Source organism: Physeter macrocephalus, chromosome 5 (genome assembly GCF_002837175.3).
Source record: "Physeter macrocephalus isolate SW-GA chromosome 5, ASM283717v5, whole genome shotgun sequence".
In the NCBI taxonomy this organism is placed as follows: Eukaryota; Metazoa; Chordata; class Mammalia; order Artiodactyla; family Physeteridae; genus Physeter; species Physeter macrocephalus.
The window spans coordinates 38,681,553-38,702,444 of record NC_041218.1 but is presented as its reverse complement, the minus strand read 5'-3'; the positions used below and the strand labels follow the sequence as shown (position 1 = coordinate 38,702,444).

Here is a 20,892-nt window from a genome sequence, read left to right as displayed (position 1 = left end):
AAAGAAATTAAAGATGATACCAACAGATGGAGAGATATACCATGTTCTTGGATTGGAAGAATCAATATTGTGAAAATGACTATACTACCCAAAGCAATCTACAGATTCAATGCAATCCCTGTCAAATTACCAATGGCATTTTTTTACAGAACTAGAACAAACAATCTTAAAATTTGTATGGAGACACAAAAGACCCTGAATAGCCAAAGCAGTCTTGAGGGAAAAAAAGGGAGCAGGAGGAATGAGACTCCCTGACTTCAGACTATACTACAAAGCTACAGTCACCAAGACAATATGGTACTGGCACAAAATCAGAAATAGAGATCAATGGGACAAGATAGAAAGCCCAGAGATATACCCACACACCTATGGTCAGCTAATCTATGACAAAAAAGACAAGGATCTACAATGGAGAAAAGACTGTCTCTTCAATAAGTGGTGCTGGGAAATCTGGACAGCTGCATGTAAAAGAATGAAATTAGAACACTCCCTAACAGTATACCCAAAAATAAACTCAAAATGGATTAGAGACCTAAATGTAAGACTGAACACTAACGAATCAAAGGACAAAGGTTAATCTCCAAAATGTATAAACAGCCCATGAAGCTCAGTATTTAAAAAAACAAACAACCCAATCCAAAAATGGGCAGAAGACCTAAATAGACATTTCTCCAAAGAAGACATACAGATGGCCAAGAAGCACATGAAAAGCTGCTCAACATCACTAATTATTAGAGACATGCACATCAAAACTACAATGAGATATCACCTTACACCAGTTAGAATGGGCATCATCAGAAAATCTACAAACTACAAATGCTGGAGAGGGTGTGGAGAAAAGGGAACCCTCTTGCACTGTTGGTGGGAATGTAAATTGATACAGCCACTATGGAGAACAGTATGGAGGTTCCTTAAAAAACTAAAAATAGAACTACCATATGACCCAGCAATCCCACTACTGGGCATATACCCTGAGAAAACCGTAATTCTAGTGGTTGGACACTGGATCATGGATGCAGAAAAGTTCTATCTTTATCTCCGTGGCCTTGCATACAGTGAGAAGATCAATTGGGATTGATATGTATACACTGATGTGTATAAAACTGATGACTAATAAGAACCTGCTGTATAAGAAAATAAATTTTAAAAAATTCAAAATTTTTTTTAAAAAAGCAAATTCATTCTAACTCCTCAGAGCTGATGTCTATGCCCTCACCTAGTTCTAAGACAAAAAGAAAAAAAAGTAAGCTGTTTATTCTCTGTATAATTTTAAGCTTTTAGAAGCTTATACATTCATTTTATTTATGTTTTATACACATACTGCGCACAATGCATGAACTTAATACATGCTAATAACGGAAGAAATCAAATTATATTACAAAATGTAAGTGCTTCTTAGTTGCACAAACTTACTTAAACAGCTAGGTTCCAGACATCAACTTTAGAATAATCGAGTTTTCTCTAAGTTACTCCAGAAGACTATTTGCATATAACTTTTGGAAATCTCCACTCCAAATTTCTTTCAGTGTAAATAGCACTTAATCTTTTCAATCAGCAACAGGCTTAAAGAATACACTAGAATATCTGAGATCAGTTCTCTAGACTTTTCTACCTAACAGAAGTGTGTGTGAGTACGTGTGTGTGTGTGTGTGTGTGTGTGTGTGAAAGTTCATGGCAGCATTATTTACAATTCTAGACTTTTCTACCTAACCTAAGTGTGTGTGAGTACGTGTGTGTGTGTGTGTGTGTGTGTGTGTGTGTGTAACAATAGAGTAACTGAATTTGAGCCAAATCCATCTTGCAGCTGTACTAATAATTTGATCCTAAAAGGATATTTAAGTATGGATTCAAATATGGATAACTTAAAAATCTTAAAATCTCAAGCCACAGACACAAAAAATGGTATCATGTAGTAAGATTTCTTTAGAATCTCCATTTACAATTCCAAAAAAAAAAAAAGCCACAAATACAAAGAACTAACTGATAGTTAATTTTATTCACCTCTGCTCTGATTTTAATATGACTACATTAAAAGACCTTAAAAAGAAATTTAGCAACGTTAAATTTCAATTCAAGGCCTTTTTAAAACCTTTCAGTTCCAGCATAGAGATAATACACAGAAATATCATTTCTAATGCCTGAGAAACAGTGAAGCATGTGCTTTAAAGAACGAAGTCATATTAGTCTCACCTGCATTGATGCTCCTTCCACTCTTGCCACACAGGCAACCTGATCCAGGAAAGTCACTGCCACAGGCACCGCCACAAAGAAGCCTTTACAAAAGGCCTTGAAGTATCTCTTCACCCAGCCTTGAGACAGTGCCATACCTAAAAGCACAAAGAAAACAAATATGAAATTAGCCTCAATAAGGTGAAAAACATAAAAACAGCCCAAGAAAAATAAGAGTTAAGAAAAAGCAACCTCATCTCAATATGTTTCACACTCATCCCTATAACCATTGGAATAAATTTAACTTAAAATCCCAAAGGCAAATACATTAATTTAGGTTAACTCTTTTCAGTAGCTCTAGTAGCTTACTAATTTCAATAGAAAACTTCTCCTCACAAAGCAATGAGTTAGAAAAGAAATAAGCATTCCAAAAGTAAATCCTTTCCTGTTGCTGACTATGGTGGAGATGCTCCTTAAAGCCCTGATATCTGTTCTCTTCTGCAATAATAGAAGTTCTAGTGGGACACATGGCTGCCCAGCCTCCCTTGCAGCTAAGTGTGACCATGTGATGATATTTGATGAATGGCATATGAGCAGAAATTACATACTTCCACACTGTGCCCTTAAAAGAAGTATGCCCTCCACTTTCTCTTCCCATTTTGTGATATCTGTGATAAGGAGGTGGTTGTAGGAACAGGAGTAGCCATCTCAAGTTAAAGATGGCAAAGCAACAAAATAGAAGGGTCCTAGGTCCCCAGCACCATGCAGGCACTGTCATTGCCCTGCATCGCTTACACTCGAGCTGTTAATTAAGAGGTAAATCATTTTCCATCATGTTTAAGCCAATGTTATAGGGCCTATGTTATAGCAGCCAAACTGATCCTAACTAATACAACAATGAAATCTATGAAAAATCAAGAAAAAAAATCACTGCATATGAATTCAATACAGAAAATTATCAACCCTCACCTAGCCCTGTAACTTGACTAATTTTCAGATTTCAGATTGCCTAGCTAAGGCAATCCTTAAACTGCCTCAAGCAATGAAAAACAAAATAGTGAGAGATCAAGATATGCTACCCTAGCAGACCCAATGGAGCCAAACTCAGTCCAACAGATGAAGAATCATCCTGGCTGGAAAAGACAAATGACCAGTTTGTTCACCAGTTTCTCAAAACAATACTTATTCATATGTGTAACAGCCTATAATTTGCCCTGGACCGGATTATTCTAGCGGTCCAGGGCAAGAGATGATGGTAGGATGGATTATGGTGGTGGCGGTTGTGGTGGTGGAGAGGGACCAACATGGGAAAACTTATACCTATTTTGGAAGTTAAACTGACAGGATTGAAAATGGATGGGCAAGGGCTGGGGAGAGGAGAGGAGACAAGAAAACTGTCAAGGGGTAGTTGTGACCTATCCAAGCACTGTTATTTTGTCATTCCCTTGGATTACATTCCAAATTACTAAAAACATGCTCATAATTCAATTCCTCAAACTTCTAATAAGTACAAGGTCAAAAGGTGGGTGCTAGGGACCCAGGAGTGAAAAGAGGATACGGTCCTTGCACTCAAGGAGTTACAAAGTGCCAGGGAAGACTGCCCTTAAACAAATATTTCCAATGGAAATGAGCATTAAAATGGCCAATGTCTCTGGAGCATGGGAACATGGAGCAAGGAAGTCTATCCATCAGAAAATGATTCAGGAAGGTCTCTCAAAGGAAATGGCATTTGAGGTGAGACCTGGGCTCTTTGGGCAAAAGGAGCAGCACGTATGAAGTCTTCAGAGCAAAATAAAATATGGTTATTATAGAAACTAAAAGAAGTTCAATTTGGATGGAGTATACACAAACTTTACTATGTTAATTCTCAATTTTTAATTCAGTAAACATTTATTTATTGCCTGCTAAACACCAATGCTGAGTGCAGAGGATATAAAGACAGCTACATATACAGTATAATATCATTTAAAAACTCTCACTAAATATATTTTCTATATAAATGTATGCATATAAAAGCATTTTAAATAGTTATTTGCAGTACTGTTTTAATCATTTAATAAACACCATATGTCACTTGAATAATTATTAAAATATAGAGAGAGACAGAAAAAAGCAGGTTTATCAAAATGCTAAAAATGGTTCATTCTAGATGTTGAGAAAGTAGATGATGAACTATTTTCTTCTTTGAACTTCAGTTGGTTTCTAATATTTAAAAAAGGAAGATAGTCCTCAGAAGTCACTTTAATATATAGATACTATGGGGTAAAACTACTCTTGCTCTCTTTCCCATCACAAGAAACAAACCACACTTTTGCAGTCTAGTCCCTGCTGCTCCAAGTAGAACAAGTAAGATTCTTCCCTGTTTGTGCACCAATCAATCTATTATAACTGACTGCAATTCTTCTATGTAGCCATTTCAGACTATGACAGAATATTACATGCTTTTGAAAACATCTTGAAAGTTTGAAGAGCTTTGGAAATTCTTACCTTTCTACTCACCCACAGTAAGCACTTTAGTTCAAACAGGAAAAAAATACTGACAATTCATATAACAACTAACCTGACCACTCGACTATTTAAGTAATTAATAAACTGGCTTTAAACACACAAACCTATGCTTGCTTAAATATATTTTAATAATCAGGTCAAAGAGACTTAGATAACCAGAGGATTTAGACTCAAAAAAAACATGGATAGAACAAATACAAATAGAAAAACATGCTTCTATACATCTGTGGCTCTTAGAATAAAAGCAGCAAATATATTGACAGGATGAAAATATAATGTGTTCTGTTTGCTGTTCCCTATGCCCTGCATGCATGGACCTTCACCTTCACTAAATAACTAGGGAGAGCAGCAGGATAGAAACTAGGCAAGTTTCAAATACGGTGATGCCACAGCTATCCCAGTTGTAAGGTAGCATGCATGATTACAATGTAAATTAAAGGGGAAAATACATTAACATAAGTTGCATTAAATTCAGGTTCCCAGAATTTTACACCTCCACTTCTTTTCCAATATAAACTCCCCCCTATACTGCTACTCCATTCAGTCACTGTGGCACCCAGGAAGGAGCGTGGTAACAGAGAGTCAGGGGCCCTGAGGTGACGTCCTCTCTATGTCTACAACTAGCTGCGTGTCTTTGATCAACTCACTTCTGGTCCTCAGTTTCCTCATCTATAAAAAGAAAGGGGTTAGATTCAATTTCTAAGATCCCTTCTAGGGCTAACATTCTATATTCCTATACTTTTTTTGATTGTTTCTCCAGGACGTTGAGAAGGTACTAAAATTAAGAAAAGCACTTAGATTATTATTGACTAAGAAGAAATGTTATGTTGCCTTTTAGGTTTGAGATTTTTTTTTAATGTTGAAACGAAAAAAACCTTTGCTTTTATTAAACAAATAGTTAAAAAGGGAAGCAGAGAGGAAGTTGGAACTAGTACAATTTATGTGAAAGGACATTTTAAATACAGGTAAAGACCTGAAAGCCACTGCCCTTTCCCTTCTCATGCTCACAATTCCACTGCTGATCAGGGCACTGCTGCCATCTCCTGCACAATGGTAAGGACAAATATTTTTCTACTGAGAGATTTTCAAAGAGCATGTGGGAACTACGGGAGGTGTGCCAATCTGAAGGGGTGCAGATTCTGCCCCAAGCCAAGGGGAAAAATAAAAGCTGCCTTGCAGATAAGGGGTCACTATTTTCAGAGGCTTAAAAGCAAAGTCTCAGTACAGTCCTGTCCTACCTGAATTGTGAACCACACCTCTACCTCATAATAAAACGTTTTTAGAAGCTTCTCACTAACATTAGAATACTAAAGCTATACATAAATGAAGAAATGAATATTATACTTCTATGTCAAGTCATATCAAATAAAATGTTTAAAGTGCTATGGCATTCACACTTCATTAAAGTTAATGTATTTCTTTTTCTATAAAGAACCATTGGGATGATCTGGTCTTTTGTTCGCACCTTAAATGTTTAAAACCACCATACTAATAAGCACCTAGCATCCACTTCCTCTGACAAAATTTCCTTTAAGCAATAATAATGTGACCATCCCCGGCAAAAAAGGAATAATTTTTATTCCTAGTGAACTAGTGAACTCAATTCTTCTAGTAACCACGCAAGTCATTTAGGTTCAAAACATTGCTCCTGAGAAAGTTATTGCTTAAGTAGTAGGTGCACCTGGTTCACTGCTAAAGTACATAAACTGAGAATGTTTTTAAATAAGCTTTCAGAGTTCACTGAAATCATATTTGCCACCTGGTATAAAACACCTGCAAGTAAAAGGTTTTTTGGTGCTACTGACCTCAACCACATAATGACGTATACTCTAAATACCTCTCTTTCCTCTCACAACTTGTTATGGTTTGATCATACATAAATTCATCTAAAATCATTCTTAAACTTGCATATATTTCAGCTTATACAAAGTCACTAATCACTCATTCATATCAACCAGGTGAATAAAAACAACTCAAGTCATCCTAATTATAAAAACTATTTTAAAATTGTGTGGCAGGTTTGAAGGTAAGAGGAAAACAATAAATTACAAAGCAGTATCTATATAAAATGTAACCTTTCCATCATAGAAATCAGCCTGCACATTTGGATAGCCAAATCAAGATTTTATTTGTAAATTCAAACTATGAATATCAGAGAATAAAAGAGCAGGGACCCAAACAAATCTGACACCCAATTCCTGACTCAGTCAATATATATTTATTGATCACCTACTATGTAACTGTGCTAAGTGGTGAGCACATAATGCAGAACAAGGCAGGCTTGGTCCTTGGCCACGTGGAGCTTACATTATCATTCTCTCTACATTAAGTGCCTACTTTGTGCTACTCACTATGTTAAGATACCAAAAGTAAAAAGGCACACTGAGTCATAGTTCCTTCCCAAAGGACCTGTGATAAGATCACAAGAAATGAGTAGATGACCACACATGATCAGGCTACCCTCTTCCATGTATCTCTCCAGGAGCTCCTGGTACCAATAACCTCACTCTGCAAACAAAGCATAAGCATGTGCAATACACTGAATCAAGGGAAAAATAATAACTGATGAACTAGAACAATTTTGATTCCACTAGAAGAAGAGCTGGGAAAGTAACTGATGGATACCAATTTGAAATAAATTTCAGGGCCACCTTCCTCCTTTCAGATTATAAATAAATACTATAAAAATAGATAATTGGTAATCATTAGAATGTGAACTCCAGCATGAAATTATTTATCTTTTAACTTGTGTGACTTAATAGTTCTCACTCAAAAATGTGCAGAAAGGACAAAACGGCAAGAAAAAATAAAGTATGAAGAAAAACTAGTCAAAAATAATAAAGGAAAGAAAGCTGGGCTTCCCTGGTGGCACAGGGGTTAAGACTCCGCCTACCAATGCAGCGGACACGGGTTCAAGCCCTGGGCCAGGAAGATCCCACATGCCGCAGAGCAATTAAGCCCGTGCGCCACAACTACTGAGCCTGTGCTCTAGAGCCCACAAGCCACAACTATTGAAGCCCGTGAGGCACAATTACCAAAGCCCGCACACCTAGAGCCCATGCTCTGCAATAAGACAAGCCACCGCAATGAGAAGCTTGAGCACCGCAACAAAGAGTAGCCCCTGCTCACTGCAACTAGAGACAGCCCATGCTCAGCAACGAAGACCCAACACAGGCATAAATAAATAAATAAATAAATAAATAAATAAATTTATTTTAAAAAATAAAAGAAAGAAAGAAATGTAATGGGGTTACACATAAAGTGAATCATGTTCTGGAAAAGAAACCCAATTTGAAAAGTCCACACTGGGAGAGGACTGGAGTTGGTTGTGTGAACACAGCCTGAAGGAGGCTAGTGTGCCACAGCTAGCCAAGAGGGAGTCCGGGAAAAACTCTGGACCTGCCTAAGAAACAAGAGACTATTATTTCGGGGTGTGCAAGGAGAGGGGATTCAGAGCACTGCCTAAATGAGCTCCAGAGATGGGCGTGGGCCGCGGCTATCAGCGCAGACCCCAGAGACGGGCATGAGATGCTAAGGCTGCTGCTGCAGCCACCAAGAAGCCTGTGTGCGAGCACAGGTCACTGTCCACACCTCCCCTCCCGGGAGCCTGTGCAGCCCGCCACTGCCAGGGTCCCGTGATACAGGGACAACTTTCCCAGGAAAACACACAGCCTGCCTCAGGCTGGTGCAACATCATGCTGGCTTCTGCCGCTGCAGGCTCGCCCCGCATTCCGTACCCCTCCCACCCACCAGCCTGAGTGAGCCAGAGTCCCCTAATCAGCTGCTACTTTAACACCGTCCTGTCTGTGCAGGGAACACATGACCTCAGGTGACCTACATGCAGAGGCGGGTCCAAATCCAAAGCTGAACCCCAGGAGCTGCATGAACAAAGAGGAAGGGAAATCTCTCCCAGCAGCCTCAGGAGCAGCGGTTTAAATCTCCACAATCAACTTGATGTACCCTGCATCTCTGAAATACCTGAATCGACAATAAATCATCCCAAAATTGAGGCAGTGGATTTTAGGAGCAACTGTAGACTTGGAGTTTGCTTTCTGCATCTAATTTGTTTCTGGTTTAATATCTATCTTCATTTAGTATTTAGAGCTTACTATCATTGGTAGATTTGTTTACTGATTTGGTTGCTCTCTTCCTTTTATATATATATATTTTTTTTCCTTTTTCTCTTTTTGTGAGTGTGTATGTGTATGCTTCTTTGAGTGATTTTGCCTATATAGCTTTGCTTTCACTATTTGTCCTAGGGTTCTGTCTGTTTTGATTTTTGGGGGGTTTTTTTGGATAGTTTTTAGCGCTTTTTATCATTGGTGGATTTGTTTATTGGTTTGGTTGCTCTCTTCTTTCTTCCTTATTTTTTTATTTTTAACAATATTTTTTAATTTTTATTTTAATAACTTTATTTTATTTTATTTTACTTTTTCTTTCTTTCTTTTTTTTTCTCCCTTTTCTTCTGAGCCATGTGGCTGACAAGCTCTTGGTGCTCTGGCCGGGTGCCAGGACGAAGCCTCTTAGATGGGAGAGCTGAGTTCAGGATATTGGTCCAACAGAGCCCTCCCAGCACCACGTAATATAAAACGGCGAAAGCTTTCCCAGAGATCTCCATCTCAATGCTAAGAACCAGCTCCACTCAACAACCAGCAAGCTACAGTGCTGGACACCCCATGCCAAACAACCACCAAGACAGGAACGCAAACCCACCCATTAGCAGACAGGCTACCTAAAATCATAATAAGTTCACAGACACCCCAAAACACACCTTGGGATGCGGTCCTGCCCACCAGAAAGACAACATCCAGACTCATCAACCAGAACACAGGGACCACTTCCCTCCAGCAGGAAGCCTACACAACCCATTAAACCAACCTTACCCACTAGGAGCAGACAGCAAAAACACTGGGAAATATGAACCTGCAGATTGTGAAAAGGAGACCCCAAACACAGTAAATTAAGCAAAATGAGAAGACAGAGAAATACACAGCAGATGAAAGAGCAAGGTAAAAACCCACTAGACCCAAAAAATGAAGAGGAAATAGGCAGTCTACCTGAAAAAGAATTCAGAGTAATGATAGTAAAGATGATCCAAAATCTTGGAAACAGAATGGAGAAAACAGAAGAAACAATTAACAAGGACCTAGAAGAACTAAAGAGCAAACAAACAATGATGAACAACACAAAAAATGAAATTAAAAATTCTCTAGAAGGGAACCATACCAGAATAACTGAGACAGAAGAACAGATAAGTGACCTGGAAGATAAAATAGTGGAAATAACTACCACAAAGCACAATAAAGACAAAATAATGAAAAGAATTGAGGACAGTCTCAGAGACCTGTGGGACAACATTAAACACAGCAATATTCAAATTATAGGGGTCTCAGAAGAAGAAGAGAAAAAAAAAGGGACTGAGAAAATATTTGAAGACATTATAACTGAAAACTTCCCAAATATGGGAAAGGAAATAGTCAAGTCCGGAAAGCGCAGAGAGTCCCATACAGGATAAATTCAAGAAGAAACACGCCAAGACACATATTAATCAAACTATCAAAAATTAAATACAGGGCTTCCCTGGTGGTGCAGTGGTTAAGAATCCGCCTGCCAGTGCAGGGGACACGGGTTTGAGCCCTGGTCCAGGAAGATCCCACATGCAGCGGAGCAACTAAGCCTGTGCACCACAAATACTGAGTCTGCACTATAGACCCCGTGACCCACAACTACTGAAGCCCGAATGCCTAGAGACCGTGCTCCGCAACAAAAGAAGCCACCGCAATGAGAAGTCAGTGCACCAAAACGAAGAGTTGCCCCCGCTCGCCGCAACTAGAGAAAAGCCCGCGCGCAGCAACGAAGACCCAATGCAGCCAAAAATTAAAAAAAATTTTTTTTAATTAAATACAAAGAAAAAATATTAAAAGCAGCAAGAGAAAAGCAACAAATAACATATAAGGGAATCGCCACAAGGTTAACAGCTGATTTCTCAGCAGAAACTGTGTAAGCCAGAAGGGTGTGGCAGGACATATTTAAAGTGATGAAAGCGAAAATCCTACAACCAAGATTACTCTACCAGCAACGATCTCATTCAGATTCAATGGAGAAATTAAAACCTTTACAGACAAGCAAAAGCTAAGAGAACTCAGCACCACCATACCAGCTTTACAACAAATGCTGAAGGAACTTCTCTAGGCAGGAAACACAAGAGAAGGAAAAGACCTACCATAACAAACCCAAACAATTAAGAAAATGGTAATAGGAACATACATATCGATAACTGCCTTAAATGTAAACGGATTAAATGCTCCAACCAAAAGACATAGACAGGCTGAATGGATACAAAAACAACACCCGTCTATAGGCTGTCTAGAAGAGACCCACTTCAGACCTAGGGACACATACAGCCTAAAAGTGACGGGATGGAAAAATATATTCCATACAAATGGAAATCAAAATAAAGCTAGAGTAGCAATTCTCATACCAGACAAAATACTTTAAAATAAAGAATGTTACAAGACACAAAGAAGGACATTACATAACAATCAGGGGATCAATCCAGAAGATATAACAATTATAAATATTTACGCACCCAACATAGGAGCACCTCAAAACATGAGGCAAATGCTAACAGCCATAAAAGGGGAAATCGACAGTAACACAATCATAGTAGGGGACTTTAACACCCCACTTTCACCAATGGACAGATCATCTGAAATGAAAATAAATAAGGAAAAACAAGCTTTAAATGATACATTAAACAAGATGGACTTGATATATATATATAAGACACTCCATCCAAAAACAACAGAATATACTTTCTTCTCAAGTGCTCATGGAACATCCTCCAAGACAGATCATATCTTGGGTCACAAATCAAGCCTTGGTAAACTTAAGAAAATGAAATTGTATCAAATATCTTTTCCGACCACAACAGTATGAGACTAGGTATCAATTACAGAAAAAAATCTGTAAAAAATACAAACATATGGAGACTAAACAATACACTAGTAAATAACTAAGAGATCACGGAAGAAATCAAAGAAGAAATCAAAAACTACCTAGAAACAAATGACAGTGAAAACATGATGACCCAAAACCTATGGGATGCAGGAAAAGCAGTTCTAAGAGGGAAGTTTGTAGCAATACAATCCTCCTCAAGAAACAAGAAACATCTCAAATAAACAACCTAACCTTACACATAAAGAAATTAGAGAAACAAGAAAAAAAAAAACCCCGAAGTTAGCAAAAGCAAAGAAATCATAAAGACCAGATCAGAAATAAATGAAAAACGAAGGAAACAACAGCAAAGATCAATAAAACTAAAAGCTGGTTCTTTGAGAAGATAAACAAAATTGATAAACCATTAGCCAGACTCATCAAGAAAAAAAGGGAGAGGGCTTCCCTGGTGGCGCAATGGTTGAGAGTCTGCCTGCTGATGCAGGGGACATGGGTTCGTGCCCTGGTCCGGGAAGATCCCACATGCCGCGGAGCAGACGGGAGAGGCCACAATGGTGAGAGGCCCGCGTACCGCAAAAAAAAAAAAGGGAGAACACTCAAATCAACAGGATTAGAAATGAAAAAGGAAAAGTAACAACTGACACTGCAGAAATACAAAGCATCATGAGAGATTACTACAAAGCGACTATATGCCAATAAAATGGACAAACTGAAAGAAATGGACAAATTCTTAGAAAAGCACAAACTTCCGAGACTGAACCAGGAAGAAATAGAAAATATAAACAGACCAATCACAAGAACTGAAATTGAGACTGTGATTAAAAATGTTCCAAAAAACAAAAGCCCAGGACCAGATGGCTTCACAGGTGAATTCTATCAAACATTTAGAGAAGAGCTAACACCTATCCTTCTCAAACTCTTCCAAATTATAGCAGAGGGAGCAACACTCCCAAACTCATTCTAGGATGCCACCATCACCCTGATACCAAAACCAAACAAAGATGTCACAAAGAAAGAAAACTACAGGCCAATATCACCGATGAACACAGATGCAAAAATCCTCAACAAAATACTAGCAAACAGAATCCACCAGCACATTAAAAGGATCATACACCATGATCAAGTGGGGTTTATCCCAGGAATGCAAGGATTCTTCAATATACGCAAATCAATCAACGTGATAAACCATATTAACAAAGAGAAGAATAAAAACCATATGATCATCTCAATAGATGCAGAAAAAGCTTTTGACAAAATTCAACACCCATTTATGATAAAAACCCTCCAGAAAGGAGGCAGAGAGGGAACTTACCTCAACATAATAAAGGCCATACATGACACACCTACAGCCAACATTGTTCTCAATGGTGAAAAACTGAAACCATTTTCTCTAAGATCAGGAACAAGACAAGGTTGCCCACTCTCACCACTATTATCCAACATAGTTTTGGAAGTTTTAGCCACAGAAATCAGAGGAGAAAAAGAAATTAAAGGAATCCGAACTGGAAAAGAAGAAGTAAAACTGTCACTGTTTGCAGATGACATGATACTCTACATAGAGAATCCTAAAGATGCTACCAGAAAACTACTAGACCTAATCAATGAATTTGGTAAAGTAGCAGGATACAAAATTAATGCACAGAAATCTCTTGCATTCCTATACACTAATAATGAAAAATTTGAAAGAGAAATTAAGGAAACACTCCCATTTACCACTGCAACAAAAAGAATAAAATACCTAGGAATAAACCTACCTACGGAGACAAAAGACCCGTATGCAGACAACTACAAGACACTGATGAAAGAAATTAAAGAGGATACAAAGAGATGATACAAACATGTACTTGGATTGGAAGAAACAACATTGTGAAAATGACTATACTACCCAAAGCAATCTACAGATTCAATGCAATCCCTATCAAACTATCAATGGCATTTTTCACAGAACTAGAACAAAAATTTCACAATTTGTATGGAAACACAAAAGACCCCGAAGAGCCAAAGCAATATTAAGAAAGAAAAACGGAGCTGGAGGAATAAGGCTCCCGGACGTCAGACTATACTACAAAGCTATAGTAATCGAGACAGTATGGGATTGGCACAAAAACAGAAATATAGATTAATGGAACAGGAGAGAAAGCCCAGAGATAAACCCACGCACATATGGTCACCTTATTTTTGATAAAGGAGGCAAGAATATACAATGGAGAAAAGACAGACTCTTCAATAAGTGGTGCTGGGAAAAATGGACAGCTACATGTAAAAGAATGAAATTAGAACACTCCCTAACACCATACACAAAAATAAACTCAAAATGGATTAAAGGCCTAAATGTAAGGCCAGACTCTATAAAACTCTTAGAGGAAAACATAGGCAGAACACTCTATGACATAATCACAGAAAGATCCTTTTCGACCCACCTCCTAGAGAAATGGAAAGAAAAAGAAAGAGAAACCAATGGGACCTAATGAAACTTCAAAGCTTTTGCACAGCAAAGGAAACCTTAAAAAAAGACGAAAAGACAAGCCTCAGAATGGGAGAAAATATTTGCAAACGAAGCAACTGACAAAGGATTAATCTCCGAAATTTACAAGCAGCTCATGCAGCTCAATATCAAAAAAAAAACCAACCCAATCCAAAAATGGGCAGAAGACCTAAATAGACATTTCTCCAAAGAAGATGTACAGAGTCATGTACCACAATGTTCATTGCAGCACTATTTACAATAGCTAGGATACAGAACCAACGTAAATGTCCATCGACAGATGAATGGATAAAGAAGATGTGGCACATATATACAATGGAATATTACTCAGCCATAAAAGGAATGAAATTGTGTCATTTGTATAAACGTGGGTGAATCTAGAGACTGTCATACAGAGTGAAGTAAGTCAGGAAGAGAAAAACAAATACCGTCTGCTAACACATATATATGTAATCTAAAAAGAAAAAAAAGGGCTTCCCTGGTGGCGCAGTGGTTGAGAATCCGCCTGCCAATGCAGGGGACACGAGTTCATGCCCCGGTCCGGGAAGATCCCACATGCTGTGGAGCGGCTGGGCCCGTGAGCCATGGCCGCTGAGCCTGCGCGTCCGGAGCCTGTGCACCTCAACAGGAGAGGCCACAACAGTGAGAGGCCCGCGTACCGCAAAAAAAAAAAAAAAAAAAAAAATAGCTGAAAAGAAGAAAACGAATTAGAATGTAGGTGGTAAGTTTAAGAATGTTCACTCTAAAATTCTTACAATTTTTCTGTACGTTTAAAATTTTTCAATAAAATGTTGAAAATAAAAGGATAAATTACATTTGGTAAATTTCTCAGACAAGAGGAAAATGTGATTATGAGAGTAAAGGTACATAATGGCCTATTTCAGATAGTGAGAAAACCGGCCAGACCAGGGAACAGGAGATATATTAAGAGCAGTGAGCAATAAGACTGGATTTAATGCTTATTTTTTATTTTGCTTTGTTTTGTTTCTTAGCAATATGGAAATCATCATCCCAATGTTTTTGGAAACCATATAAAACAAAATCCACATCACAACAGTTGCCGTCTCTAAGAGCTGGCTCAGGCCACCCTAATCCTATATCCTTATCTTTTAAGTCCATGTAGACACCATTTGACTGCATTTACAAGTAAGGCCCAATCTCAAATTTCAGTTATTAAGATGCCATAGATTCTACAAAAGTAGTTTACCATAAAAATTAACAGGACAGAAAATAGCTTTCTATGAAATGAGGAAAACCGTATTAAATGATGACCATTAGCAGGGAGAAGCTTGGTAAGATTTAAACTCTAATAAGCACAAAATTTAGATTTCAACACTCTATTTTTTTTCCAATGTAATAGAAAAGCATAACTGCTGTCATTAAGTAGAAGCTAAAGGTAATGTGGATATTAAGCTAACAATGTAGCAACTTAAATATATGTGTAAATCAAACAGACCAGGTACTTATCTACACCCCAAAGAAAGTAATTAGAGGACTTTGGACTATTTCACCATAAGCCTATTTATTCCTGAAGCAATAATATTTTGAATTAGCTAAAGAACATATATTTCCAGCATCAGAATACTTGCTGAACAGCTAAAAAGAAAATACAGCATTATTTAGCATTTAGACTGTGAGTGAAATTGGCTTTTAAAAAATTAAGAGATCCTGTAAACGGAAAAAGTATGCTTTCCAAAAACAAAATCTCAAAACCCTTCAAAAATCAAAACTAAGCAATAGAAGTCAGAGGAAATAAGGAAAAGATGATAACACTGAGAACCTATAAAAAGAAGGGCACAAGATCAACAAGAGGAATAATAGGAAATAAGCGTCAGGCGATAATATGAGTTTCCGGGGAAATGTCCCCTAAAACTCCATGTGACACACAGTTCCCAGAGCACAGCTGTCCCTGACCTATCTTGCTTCCTCCGATCCTGGCCTACTGTCTAATACTACTTCATACTCGTTTCTCCTAGTTACTTTTCACAACACCTCTGCTTCTGCCCTATTTTTTAATGGTACAAGGGTCTCCAATGGGTTGGGCTGTAATGGAATAGGCAATTTTTTTTAAATACATGATTGTAGGGTCTCATGAAAATCCTATCCTGACCCCTATCCCTCATGCCTCAAATGTGTTGCTTTCTTTAACCAGACACTAACTCAAATTCATATCAAGAGATAAGGAACAAAAACATGGCTTTTCCTTTGATCAGGATTGAGAAGAGGAAATAGGAAGGTTTCTCAAAAGAGCCAAGCCTACCAGCCCGCAAAGGGGCAAAATGGGAAGGTAAGGTCACAAAAAAGTGAGACTGGGAAATACAATGTAACCAGTGAAACTTACAGCCAGCCCAGGGACTGATACTACTCTCACAGAATGATAAATTTAAAACTTAGAAACACAGGCTCCCCCAGCAGGGGAAGCACATTAAGGCTCTGATTAGTCTGTCAAAAATAAAGCCTGTCCAAACTATGGTTGGAAGTTTTGGAAGGCTGCCCACTGCCCATCTATGGCAGCTGCATGTCCACGGGGAGCTCAAACAGTGGTAGTGCAGGCTCAGTACTGGATAAAGACTCAGCCAGATGAGAAGATTTACGCAATTTAAAGTGAAAGCAACAGTGACCAAGGTCTTTGGAATGAGTGGTTGTGGTCCTTTAAACTTGTAAGTGTAAGCCCACACTCAGGCACATGCAGTTGTTGAAATGGCAACAAAGGCCAGGCTGGCAACATGTTTTTAACAACAACAAAAAAGGCAGCCAAGAGGTCAGAGTACAAAGAGGCTCCTTCTGTACAGCCTGGGGACTAAGGCAGATGGAGCACAGCACTCTCTGGACTCAAGTGACTGCTGCACAGAAAGTCCAGGGATCGCAATGAGCCCCTGGTGAACATTACAGCATATGGAGCTGAGATGTTTATTTAGATTGCTCCCCACACATAAATGCCTTATTTTGATTTTCCCTACTTGCTGGTATATTAGAAGATTCTATTTAAGATACCTGTGAAATTTCATGAACATGGAATGCCCTGAAGTTACAATGTATCTGCCTATCAAAGTATTTAAAATTACTCATAGAAATATGAAACAGTGTAAAAAAAAAAAACTGTTTAATACTGTAAGCAGGTATCTGCGGTGAAATACAGTGATCCCTACTGTATAATTCCAAAGAAGTATCAGAAGTTGGGGAAATAAAGCAACTTAAATGTCACCACATTATTATCAATATTATTTTGTGAATCTGTTATTCGATACTTGACCAATAAGAGTCAATGGCTCTCACATACAGTCGAGCATAGTATTATGGAACATTCCATCAGTTCAATATTAGACTCTTTAAATGAATTAATGGATATTAGTGCAGAAGTAGTCAAATACGTGAATGGAACAGTCAGAAAGTCTCATTTCCTGTCTTCAAGACTCTCCCCTATGGTAAACTATCCAAGGAAGCTGAGAGTGCAGATGAAGAAATGCAAAATATTTCCCCTTGTGTTTAAGATAAAACTAAGTCAACACCCTGGATCAGATTTTTAACTTTGATGAAATTGATCTCTGTTAGAAGTGGGTGACTTTAAGGACCAACAATTCAAAGGAGGAAAACCAGGATTTAAGGCTTTAAGGCCAAGGACTGACTGTGATGCTGGGTATAAATGCCAATTGAGAAATAACCACGTTGTTGTTTTTATTACAATTGTCATTTTTTGGTTCCGGGTCTATTTACAAAATTCCACTGGTTTCAAACCATGTGTTCCTCACCCTATTTCCTCTAGAAGCCCTATCACTTTTAGCACATGATTTTGCAGAATTAAAGGTTTTTCAGAAATGCAAACATGGCAGGAAGAGAGAAATGCCTCTACTGTTCTGAGGAAAATGCAAAGAGGTAGAGAAGCATTCCATAAGTAAAAAAGAAAAACAAAAAGAAACATTAAACTTTATTTTGCTTCAGCAATAGTTTCTAATGAAAGATGTGAAACACAAGACAAAACAATCGCAATAATCTTGATTTACACCACAAATTTATATATATATAAATACATACACACACACACACACACACACACACACACACAGAGGGAGGGAAGGAGAGAGAGACAGAAAAGAGAAATGGTCCTTGCCCCGACTAGACACTTAAAATCTAAGCAAGACAGAGAATTAAACAGGCATCAATTGTGGTAGATGAAGGAGGGATTAATCAAATTAACTTTTTTTTGTAAGTGGCACAAACAGGAAAGAGATTTATTTCTTTCTCATATAAAAAAATTCTGGAGGCAGGCAACTCAAACTGACCCAGTATTGTCCACCATGGCAATTCACCCGTCATCTTTTTTTTTTTTTTAACTATTTTATTAAGGTATGACTGACATACCAAATGCTGCACATATTTAATGTATCCAACTTGATGAGTTTGGAGATAAGTATACACTCATGGAACCATCACCACAATATATTCCATAAACATACCAGACATCTCCAAAAGTTTCCTCCCACCCTCTTTTAATCCCATTAATTTCTGAACATCATATTTAATTATATATCCTTGGGCTTCCCTGGTGGCGCAGTGGTTGGGAGTCCGCCTGCCGATGCAGGGGACACGGGGTCGTGCCCTGGGCCGGGAAGATCCCACGTGCCGCGGAGCGGATGGGCCCGTGAGCCATGGCCGCTGAGCCTGCACATCCGGAGCCTGTGCAGGTAAGTGGAGGTGAAATGCAAACAATGAGGGAAGCAGGTCTGAAACTATTTTAGATACATTGTAGCATTGAACAAATGGGAAACCGGTGTTAGCTGGGAGCCAGGGTACTCTCTATGGAAAAAGGGAGATATAAATACACAGCAGGGAGCCAAGGAAGAACCCTCTGGAGACAAAAGCAAAGATAGCCCAGTACCAACGACTATATCCAGTACCTGAATCTTAGGTTCTAATACCATTCCTTACAATAGGGAACCAGGGCTCTTCAAGACGGGTTGATTCCAGGGCTGGGCAAGCAAGGTATAGAATGAGCCTGGAACATCTTGTTACGCGAAGTGCTCAGAAAAACAATGGAAGCACATCAAAAGGACACAGGGGCCTGCTTGAAGGTGTTCCTACTGGTTAAATATGAAAAAATGTAACCATCTAAATAAATAAGGTCAGCAATGATTATAAACCACTGAAAAATACCTGTGGATCTGCTTATCTTCTGAAATTGGGCAATATTAAAAGAACTGAGTATTTAGCCTCAAAAAGTAAACTGGGTAATGCTAATTTAATTTCATATAAGTAATTAATACCATGAAAGTAATCTATAAACTGTTGTTTAATAAAATGCAAAATAGTGTTTTCCTTTGTGATCATTCTCAGATATATGTTAGAAATGAAGTTTCCTGGCAGGGAAATTTTTTTCAATTCATAGATTATCCTTCTACATAATTTCCAAAGTATAATTGTTTACCTAAATAAAGTTGTCCACTGCTCTTTCATTACTATACAGCACATCCAACTGTCAAGTGAATTTGGGATCCAGCGTAAAATGGAGATTTTGTGAATCTGAACTATTTAAAAGGTACAGTTTTAGTAATTATCATTAGTACCAGTAGTATACAATGATTGGAACTTTGCAGGTTTAAGAAACAGCTGATGTTAAAATTATCTAAACCTAAAGAACATGGGACCAGGGCAGGGCACCAGAGTGATGATTACCAAAAAAAGAGAATTGAGTTGGCATCTCTTCCCTCAGTATTTACTCCTTTCATGTCAATAAACATTCATTGAGTACCTGTTGTGTGCTGGGCATCATACCAGTTTCTATACTGAAAGAGTGAAGACATATCTGTGCATTTATATAGATACTGAACATTAACCATTGTTCTTTTTAATTACCCTAGCCTTGTGAGGGCCATAAAAATAAAATAAAGATGGATTTCATAAGAGACAGAGGCAATTGGGGATGTTATGGAAAGACAAACTACACAGTATTCTATATTCAGCCCGCCTCCTCTCAGAGAATGATTCCATCATCCAAACAGCTGCCCCAAGGTCAACACGGTAGTTAACCAAAGGGCCCTCTCCTGAAAAAATACAAATCATAACTTCTCTGGCTTGAAATCATTCAATAACTTTCCACTTCCTATAGCATAATATCAAGCTCTTTATATTTAGCATACACAGCTAATTATGATTAGGTCCCTAGTTTCATTATTTCTACTCTTTCGTTAGCATGTCACGTTCTAGCCAAACCCAGCAACACACAATTTCTAGATTGTGTCATGCTTTTACTTGTCTCTGGGCCCTTATACATGTTCTCCCTTTTGTCTTCATCACTCTCCCTACCTTTCTTGTCTTGGCCACCTCTTATGCATCTTTCAGGTCTGCTTAGATGTCACTCCACAGGAAGTCCACCCTGACTCTTCAAAGCTGAATTAGATGCCCCTCCTATGTGTTCTCACAAAAGCCTATGCTCCGCCTAGTGTAGTATTTATCACACCTGATTTTCCCATCCTCACCTCCAATTGGCTGTGAGTTCTGTGAGGGCAGGGACTCTTGTTCACTGCCATACCTCAGTGCCTTGCACTGAAGTGTTCAATATTCAATAGTGTTATTAATGAAATTAACAAAACATTTCCAATAACATTACTAAAAATAATTCTTTAATTAACGATTTTGGTAAGCTAACCTCAAAATTTCCTGTCCATGTAAACTATCTAAACATTAGATTCAGCATGTGATGGATGTTGGGGATGCATGGGTTGAGAAAAAGGCATCACCCAAACACACGCAACAAACTGTGTGTGTGTGCACACACG

The 20,892-nt window shown here is 38.3% G+C and overlaps 1 protein-coding gene across 17 annotated transcripts in view; it reads right to left on the bottom strand.

The window, feature by feature from the left end:
* Positions 1–20,892, bottom strand: part of IMMP2L (inner mitochondrial membrane peptidase subunit 2) — a 904,212-nt gene that overhangs the window by 861,596 nt on the left and 21,724 nt on the right. For all 17 annotated transcript variants that reach the window (XR_003679753.1, XR_003679752.2, XR_003679754.2 and 14 more), the window contains exon 3: positions 2,191–2,327. Coding sequence is in view for 14 of the 17 variants with exons in the window: in XM_028489867.1 (XP_028345668.1) it covers positions 2,191–2,325 (135 nt within the window). In the remaining 3 variants the exon portion in view is untranslated. The remainder of the gene's footprint in view (positions 1–2,190; positions 2,328–20,892) is intronic.